The 9,480-nt window shown below is 43.8% G+C and overlaps 1 protein-coding gene across 3 annotated transcripts in view; it reads left to right on the forward strand.

Moving 5' to 3' along the window:
- Positions 1-8,822, forward strand: part of KCND3 (potassium voltage-gated channel subfamily D member 3) — a 224,054-nt gene extending 215,232 nt beyond the window's left edge. Inside the window, exons 6-9 of one of the 3 annotated variants that reach the window (XM_017524322.2) lie at positions 954-1,010; positions 2,150-2,397; positions 2,846-2,918; positions 3,167-3,259. In XM_017524322.2, coding sequence (XP_017379811.1) covers positions 954-1,010; positions 2,150-2,397; positions 2,846-2,915 — 375 coding nt within the window. In that variant the 3' untranslated portion in view covers positions 2,916-2,918; positions 3,167-3,259. Of the gene's footprint in view, positions 1-953; positions 1,011-2,149; positions 2,398-2,845; positions 2,919-3,166 lie in introns of all 3 variants that reach the window. The other 2 variants (XM_017524320.2, XM_017524321.2) reach the window with 2 other exon arrangements.
- Positions 8,823-9,480: the final 658 nt, after the last annotated feature.

A 9,480-nucleotide genomic window follows, 5' to 3' on the forward strand; every position in this document is an offset into this window, starting at 1 on the left:
TGAGACAGAGTCTGGCTCTGTTACAGGCTGGAGTGCAGTGGTGTGATCTCAGCTCACTGCAACCTCCACCTCCCAGGTTCAAGCAATTCTCCTGCCCCAGCCTCCTAAGTAGCTGGGACTACAGGCGTGTGCCACTATGCACAGCTAATTTTTGTATTTTTAGTAGAGATGGGGTTTCACCATGTTGACCAGATGGTCTCGATCTCCTGACCTTGTGATCCGCCCACCTCAGCCTCCCAAAGTGTGGGATTACAAGCGTGAGCCACTGTGCCCGGCCAAAATGACTCTATCTGAGCAGATACTGTGGATGACAGCTGAACCTAATAAGGACTTCCAAAATGGGAAGGTGCTCTGCAAACCCTAGTTTACAGGATTTATCAAGAACCTATATTCATATCTAGACTTTGTCTCAAAGACTTTGAGCTTGCCAAAGGGATAGGCCCAGACCCAACTGCCCTTTCCAAGTTGCATGTGCTGGGTGGAATGTATACATTGAAAGGATATGGGTGAAAATATTTGGGTTTGAAGGGATGGAATGTTGGCATTAAAGAAATGAGATTTCAGAATTGAGGGATGGAATGCTGGCCTTGAAGGGATGGAATGCTGAATTTGAGGGAAAGAATGTTGGATTGTGGGGATGAGATATTGGGATTAAAGCTCTGGAATGCTGGATTTTAGGGGAGGAATGTTGGGCTCAAGGGATGGAATGTTGGGACAGGAGAGGCAGAATGTTGGAATGGAAGGAGTGAATGTTGGGATTGAGCAGGGTCTTGTTGGGGCTAAAGGGTGGAATGTTGGGATGAAGGGGGCAGAATGTCAGGAATGAGGGGTGGAATGTTGGACTCAAGGGGTGGAATGCCAGGATCGAGAGATTGAATGTCAAAACTGGCTTGGGAATGCTGGAATGTACAATCAATGGTGTTTTTATCTTCTGTTGGCATGTTGTCCTGTAGGGGTTGTCCTATCTTGTGGATGATCCCCTGTTATCTGTACGAACCTCCACCATCAAGGTATAACTTTTTAAAAATTCGATTGATGTTTTTCTCTCTGATACTTCTGAGTCTGTGGATTCTCCCCTTTTTACCCCCTGGCCTGGTCGTGTGCATGTGCTGCTGATTCTTCTGGGGCTCCTCCTACCTCTGCTGTCACACCCAGCACCAGCTCAGGCTTCTAGTTTCTTGTGCTGAACCACCCAACTGTCTTTCCAGTTCCCTCTTTGGACCTCCCCAGGGGCGTGGTGGAACATGGCACCAGTGCCGGTGTCCTGTGACTCTCCATGTGCCACCTCCCAGCTCCATGGGGACTCCTGGTATTTGCCGCCAGGCTGGTCTTTCTCTGAACTCCGGTCTCATGCCATTTCTCTTCAGACTTTCTCCTCACTCTGGCAGCCTTGGCCAGACCAATAATGCCATAGATTTGTAGTCACCTTGGCCAAACAGACATTTTTTAGTTATCCTGGGTTCAGCTACACCCCATCCCAATGGCCCCCAGTCAGGAGACAGTTAGAAATCCCCTCCCATGCTTACACTTGACCTAGGGAATCCTGTATATTAAGGACTCATATCCCATAATTAGGTGGGGGAAAAAAAAAAAAGAAACTCTGTCCCTAATCCCTAACAGTGTGCCCTTGATCAGTTGTTCTTCAGGATCAATGCTCTCCCAATTCTGTGAATGACCCTCATGTTTAAAAGCTTTCATCACACCCTTATTTATTAAATCCAGGAAAGACAACCTAGCATAACTACTACCCACAGTCAGTGACTCCTTTATCTGCCACCTCTGGCAATTCCTGTACAGAGCCTGGAAAGTAAAGCCTTTGCATCTAGCTGTGATGATGCCACTGAATCCCTCTGTGTCCTCTATATCCCTTCAGCTCAAAGCTGTAGCTGGAGTATATGTCACATCATGATTTCACAACTGGAGTCCCTACCCTTTGAGCTGATGCCCAAGGCTGCCAATATGCTTCTCTTTCTGTCCTCATTGGATGCCCATGGGACATCACCCCTCTTAAATGCTTATATGTAATCCAGGCAGCTGGGAGGCCTTCCTTAAAGGTCCAGAACAGAGACAGGCAGCATACAGAGTATAGGAGCTCACCTCTCTCCTCCCTACCTTCTTTTCCTACTTCTTTTCCTTCTGCCTCCCACAGAACCATGAGTTTATTGATGAGCAGATGTTTGAGCAGAACTGCATGGAGAGTTCAATGCAGAACTATCCGTCCACAAGAAGTCCCTCATTGTCCAGCCACGCAGGCCTCACTACCACCTGCTGCTCCCGTCGTAGTAAGAAGACCACACACCTGCCCAATTCTAACCTGCCAGCTACTCGCCTGCGTAGCATGCAAGAGCTCAGCACGATCCACATCCAGGGCAGTGAGCAGCCCTCCCTCACTACCAGGTGGGTGGCTTCCATCCCATCACCCTCAAAGGCTTGAGTCATCACAGAACTAGACAATCGCAGCATTAGGAGAACCTTGAGGATCATCTAGGCGTTCTCCGTATCTAATGCATGAGCCCCTCTACCTTCCTCCTTTCCTTGCAAGGTAACCCAAAGGCCCTTCATGTGCTGTTAGAGCAGGTACTACAGCAGTTTAGGCTGAAAATGGGATTAGATAACAGGGGAAAAATATCTTTAAAAAGAATTTTATATATATATATATATATATATACACACACATGTAAAATAATGTGTCTATAGATACACAAAAATAACCTGCTCTGGTACAAGGAATGAACCAATCATTTTCTGAAGAAACAATTTTCATATTTGTGTTACTCATGGCTTAGCTTAGGCTGGTTTTGAATCCCAGAGACTGACTTTTCCCTCCCTATCTGCTTATATTTAGGCCACTTCCCACTACCTGCAAATGGGTTGCAGAGAATTCAGGGAATGCAAATGCCAAATGCCACAAATGATAGGTAAACAATCACTGGGTGGGGGAAATGTACACTCTGAAATTCAAAGTCCAATATACCCATCTTTGTAATTGCTAGTAGTTTAGGAATAATACTTAGAATGGGTAATTACAAGTTGATTACAAAAGGCAGAGAAAGAGGGACAACAAAATATCCTCCTAGTTACCATGAGCAAGAAATGTAGGGGGTCAAGGAAGGTTTGGGACGCTGGCCAGCAGGAACCATCATCAACTCACTCTTTTCTATCCCAGTCGCTCCAGCCTTAATTTGAAAGCAGACGACGGACTGAGACCAAACTGCAAAACATCCCAGATCACCACAGCCATCATCAGCATCCCCACCCCCCCAGCGCTAACCCCAGAGGGGGAAAGTCGGCCAACCCCTGCCAGCCCAGGCCCCAACACGAACATTCCTTCCATAGCCAGCAATGTTGTCAAGGTCTCCGCCTTGTAAAACCACTGGACAGAGGGCCAGAGGGGGTAGTGGGGAATGAAGGGGACTGGCATGTTGGTGGGTGGCCACTGGGACCACTCCCTCCCCCTTTCCCCACTATTTCTGCCTGCCTCATTGTATCCCTAGCACTGAGACTTGTGCCTGGAAGGAAAAAGGCAGAAAAGGGGCACCTGAGGTTCATGCTGCTAGCGTGGACATAGCCCTGTGATACTGCATCTCACTGGGGCCAGAGGAAGGGAGGGAGGGTGGGGGGGTCAGGGATGTGCCAGTGGGGGATGTAGGCTATGTGCCAGGACAGGGCCTGGATGGAGGAGCCTCAGACTCAGACCAAATAATAATCGTTTCTGGAGACCCCAGTGAGGAAAATACAAGACCAAGAGCAGCAACAAGGCCAAGTTGTCACAAGCAAAACAGGAAGAAAATATAACACTGTGTATTTAAGCACCTTTTTCAAGGCTCTTAATGGATAATATTTATTCATGGGAAAAGGTGGAAAACAAAAACACCAACGGATTTTTGTGAAGTGTTTTTCTCCATGGACCCAACACCTTTGAACCAAAACAATGAATTTTGTGAGGGATTTTTTTTTTCTCCTTTTATAGCAAAAGCTTTTAGGCTAAGAAGTCAGTTATTGCTGAGTTCTCTCTCCATTCCCCCAGGTGGGTGAGGTCAACTGAGCCTGGGCCCCCACTGCCCAGCTGACCTGCACAGAGCTGCCAAGTGACCACACGGCAATCCTTACCCTCCGTCTGTCCCTGTCTCCCTTGTCTCTGTACCTCTCTGCTTACCCCTGGCTGTTTCTGTGTCCAGCCATCTATCTCTACCTGGATCCCATGATCCTGAAACACATCAGTAAAGCCTTCTTCATCATTGCCACGCACAACAGACTTGTGCCTGGGAGTTCTTTCTGTGCAAATGCAATTGCAGAGGAAGACAGAGTGAAGCAAAAATTGGGAGTTTAGGGGTGAGGGAAGTCTACCTCACAGAACAGAGGTCCTTCCCTTGGGGTTGGAACCACTGGTGTTTTCAGTTTCAGTTTCTGGGAAAGAAAGGGAATGACCAGAGTAATCACACTGGAATCTTGAAAAGGCAAATTGCCAACACCTGAGAAGCGGACAACTCTGGTATGTGCCAGTGAGGGGAGAACAGAAGAACCCAGGGCTCGCAGCTGCAGCCAGTCATTATGGTACCTTGCTATGGACCCTTCCTTCAGGACCCGCCATAAAGCCCATCCAAGAGCCCTTCCAAGAGGCCCTGGGAGTAGTTTCCTCTAGAAAGGGCAGTGGTATGAGGACCAAGATTCCTCTGACTTATGTCACACCAGAGGCAACTCCCACACAGAAGCTGTTGGAAGGGTAAGCCTGTGTGCCTCATGAAAAATGCCTCAAAGCATGAAAGCAAGTGAGAGATACTAGATATTCTTACCTGCTATGAAAGACGCCTTGATGTCTGAAGAGGCTTCAGCCTGATCTCCCTGAAGATAGCTGAAATGAGGGAGAAGCCTAATCACCTCTGTGCAAGCAAAGGAGTGAAGATTATTTCTTGAACACCTGGACAACGTGTCCGTTCAACTAGCTTGCACTCTGGTGGAGCTGGGGATAGCATTTCTGGAATCCTTCTAATCATTGTTCACTGCTTATAGCAGAGTAGGTGGGCCTCAGGGTTAGTGACAAGTCCTTTCCTGCCCTTCCCAGCCCCCAGCCACCTTGCTGCAGTCTCTGTAGCCTGGGCTCTGAAATATATGAGGTCCTCAGGAGCTGCCTATCCATCCTACAGCTTAGTGGTTAGCTGTCTAATTGTAGGCCAAGGATTTCTCTGCCCACCACAGACATGTAAACGAGATTCACTAGCCAGGAACCTAAAACACCCTTCATGGGCTTCCCTATGACCCCAGCTCGATTGACCATGTAGGCAGAGAAAGTCAAAAGGTTTTGAGGTGGCACCTAACCAGAATGTGGGCAGAAGGCAGAGGAGAGGGAGCCTTCTTTCTATCTTTATCTCCTTATTCTTATCCTCATTGACCACGAGCTGAGTTCTTTCTCTGAGTCTGGCCTCAAGGATTTCCCCCTGATGTGGGAATGGAGTGGTTCTTGCCCTCTGAGCTTACAGACTAAGAAGGTAGAAAGGCTTTACAACTGCAGAGTACACGTGTATACAAACAACCAACCTAAACACATTAGAGAATACAGACTTAAATCAATTCACTTCATATACACATCTCATTAGAAGACCAGGCTAAACTTCACTTAGAGAGCAGGCAAATGACTAGAAAAGAATTTTTCTCTTAAAAAAGAGTAATAGAGCAAAATTAGGAGTGTCTAAGTATCTTAGTTATACTTCGTAAGATCTGACTGGGGTAAGAGATAAAGAGGTAAATGGGGCCAGGCATGGTGGCTCACGCCTGTAATTCCAGCACTTTGGGAGGTCAAGGCGGGCAGATCACCTGAGGTCAGGAGTTCAAGACCAGCCTGGTCAACATGGTGAAATCCCATCCCTACTAAAAGTACAAAAATTAGCCAGCCATGGTGGTGGGAGCCTGTAATTCCAGCTACTTGGAAGGCTGAGTGGGAAGATTGCTTGAACCCGGGAGGCAGAGGTTGCATTGAGCCAAGATCGAGCCACTGCACTCCAGCCCAGGCAACAGAGAGTGACTCAGTCTCAAAAAAAAAAAAAAAAAAAAAAGAGGTAAACTGGACTGTGGTTGCATACACATACAAACTGCCTGTGATGAATTTAAGAACAGGTCATTACAGGATTAGAATAATGACAGATTCAACAAAGGATCTGTTTGATAGGGCACCAAAGGAACATTTTACTGGTTCCCACAAAAATTAATAAATGTTAAATATCATGTCACAAGCAATTTCCCATGTTTTTTATTGATCCTAATGAACAGAATGTTTTGTGTTCCTTCTATTTCATGTTCAGACCCCACATCACGCCACTTCCTGAAAGACCATTAGAGCATCCCCTTTTTCTCCATCCTCCATTGTAGCCTTAGCCAGAGGTAGAAGATTCAGCTCACTCTGGTTCAAAAAATGTCGTCAACCTTTGGAAAATGGCTCATCTACACTACAGAACACAGCCAGATGACACTGCTAAAGGGTATTGTAAGAAAACACAAGGTCCAAAGTATGCTGAATCGGTTTCATAAGTATAACTCATTGGTCAGTGACTGAAATACCAGGATATCAGGGTTTTCTGGGGGCCAATAGCTTTCTGGTGCAATGACTCTTGAGCTTTGATAGTTCATGAGCCACTTTGACATAATAAAAGATTCTCGAAACCACCTATTCTATTCAATCCCATTCAGCATTAAGGGAGGGAGGGTGTTAAAAAAAAAAAAAAGAAAGAAAAAAAGAAAAAAGAAACCTAATAGCTACATTCAAATGTGAAATGAGTGGGAACCTAGAAAATATAGTACTAAGAGCATAGCAGAACTAGAAGATATTTAAGAATATCTCATTCATTTTATAGTATACAAAACTGAGACCCAGAGAAATTAAATGACTTGTTCAAGGTCATGCAGTCACTTAATGACAGAGCTGAGACCAAACCACAAGTCTTTTGGCTATCAGTCTAATGCATTTTCTACCACACCCACTGCCTCTCAGAGCAATGATGCTTTGGAGAAGATCCATCAAAGAACCCATACTGTAATTAGAGACAGAGTCTTACATAAATGTCAATACTACTTGGACACAGCCCTTGGAAATCACCTGACTGTACCAATACAAACCATACTTTGGAAACCTCCATTCTCTGGACAGAACCATCTATGGACTATCAATTTTGTCAGAAATCAGTGAACAAGAGTCAAGTTTTTTTCAGTCAAATATTTTCTCCTCTCAATGAATAGAAGGCTAGGACAATGACATTTTGAAACATACCTTTTATACTCCTTGTGGTCCTTACTACAGGCTGTGATGGTAGTAGGTAAAGTAGCTAAATTCTTGATTCAAAGAGGGGAAAACATGTGGAAAGAAACTGAATGATTTATACAAGTTCACATGGCAAGTTAGTGGCAGAACCATTATTGCACTCCAGGACTGAAGACATCTTGTCCTAGTATTTTTCCTCCACATTATGTTGCACTGCTCTGAGGCTTGCTTATATTTTTAATACCTGGATTTCCAGGGTGGTGACTTGGGGGAGGGAAGCATTCAATTCAGAACCACCTTGAACCAGATCTCTAGAAACAAATTCTGTACTATTTGTCCTTCGTCCTGTTTTCATAACTAGTGCCAAGCTCAGGACTAATTGCATAGACTCCCTTTCAAAAGACCAATAGATACTCTCAGTGACAGTTGAACACATTAGTTTACAGTCACACAGAATTTGAACAGAACTTAAAGTGGACAGTTAATTCCCATCAATGATTAACAAAAACATCAACTTGTGGATATGCTGATGATTTTATCCAGTTTTCAAAATATGATTCCTACAGTTCAGGATATCACTTACTTGTTAGATTGTAGACAAGGAAAGTGGCCACTGAGACATTATGTACTTAAGAGTTTTTCCTTGTTTAAGTTTTGCAGAGGTAGTGGTTGAAAGTTGAGCTAACACTAGATTTTGAGGTTATTAATGAATTCCAGTTGTCAAGTCTCCCCCACTTCAATTACCAGGTAACTATAAGGCAAAAATATCCCAATGCTGCGAACTTAAGGCAATATTCATTTCCTTTCTACACTACTACTTGGTATGGTAACCGTGACAAACACTTATTTTCCCTTTCTGATTTCCTAATGAAATCTCATTATTTGCAAAGCTTTAAAATGACTAAATGAAGGAAAAACATTGTTATGACCCATAACCCTTGGATGGAGCCCAAATAGCATCATGAAGAGCATCATTAAAACTAAGAGAAAGTGGCTATTAGAAAATGAAACAGCTTTAAAGGGGTTCCTTTTAAGTCTTGTTTTCTATTCAGAATGTCCTATGTTTTTTCTCAAGTGTGGGAATGACATTTATCTTAGCAGGTTACACAACTACACTGGATGATGTCACTCTAACCAGTGTAGGGCACTGACCCAAGTCCTGGGGGGCTCCTTGGACCAATGGACTATTTTACAAACCTGGGAGGTGGGAGGGATGGTATATTTTTGATAATCAGACATTCCAGTGTAATGTTTTCCTTAGAGGTCACACCCTCCCCCCATTAATGTCATCGTGAGACACATCAAGTGTGTTATTTTCTATTTTCATATAATAAATGGGCTTTGCTTATCAACATCACAATGGCAAAGAAGAAATATACTGTACAAAACTGCAGGAAGATAAAACATGAAAACTTTCTATGAAAAAAAAAAACTCTTGAGTTTCCTGTTGTCTTCTTTTGAAACTGTAGTGCATATGTTAAAACATGTATATCATTTACAGTATTGAGTCAGTACTGCTGTACCTGATGTATCCAATATGGATTAAACAAACTATGTGCCACAAACCCTAAAATGACTGTTTCTTTGAATACTGAATCTCCTTTCCTCCCAAAGGTGCTGGTATATACTAGAAAATAATTTGAACAAAGATTGGCCTTCTACCTTGCTAAAGAAAATTTAGACTCTTAGAAGGGTTATTAAAGGCCTAGTGTAATCTTCCCATCCCATCCTTCAATGTAAACGTAAACAATTCCTCTATGATATCCCTGATGGTTCCTGCCTGCTTGTATGCTGTTTATGGATGTTCACTGTCTAACAGGTAAAGCATTTGGTTTTATTTATCGACTGCTCTATTTTGAAGACTGATCCCATATTACTGAAAGAAAATCTGACTCTGTATCAATACTGGTTCTACTGAGTACCAAGTTCTCAAACTAAAAAGAAAACTCAAAATTAAATGCTGTATGGGATATTATAGAAAGCTTGGCAATGAGATGGCAGAATTCAAGTTTAGGTTTTAGCACTTAATTGTGACTTCACATCAGTAACTCCCTCCTGGCTTCATTAGTTTCCTCTTTTTAAAAATGGAGAATTGTAATGGCATGTAATTGTGGTTCCAGTTACTTGGCAGGCTAACGCAGGAGGATCCCTTGAGCCCAAGAGTTCAAGTCCAGCCTGAAGAACACAGTAAGACTCTCATCTCCAAAAAACCAAAAAATAAAAAATGGGGA

Source organism: Cebus imitator, unplaced genomic scaffold (assembly GCF_001604975.1).
Source record: "Cebus imitator isolate Cc_AM_T3 unplaced genomic scaffold, Cebus_imitator-1.0 Scaffold32, whole genome shotgun sequence".
NCBI lineage: Eukaryota > Metazoa > Chordata > Mammalia > Primates > Cebidae > Cebus > Cebus imitator.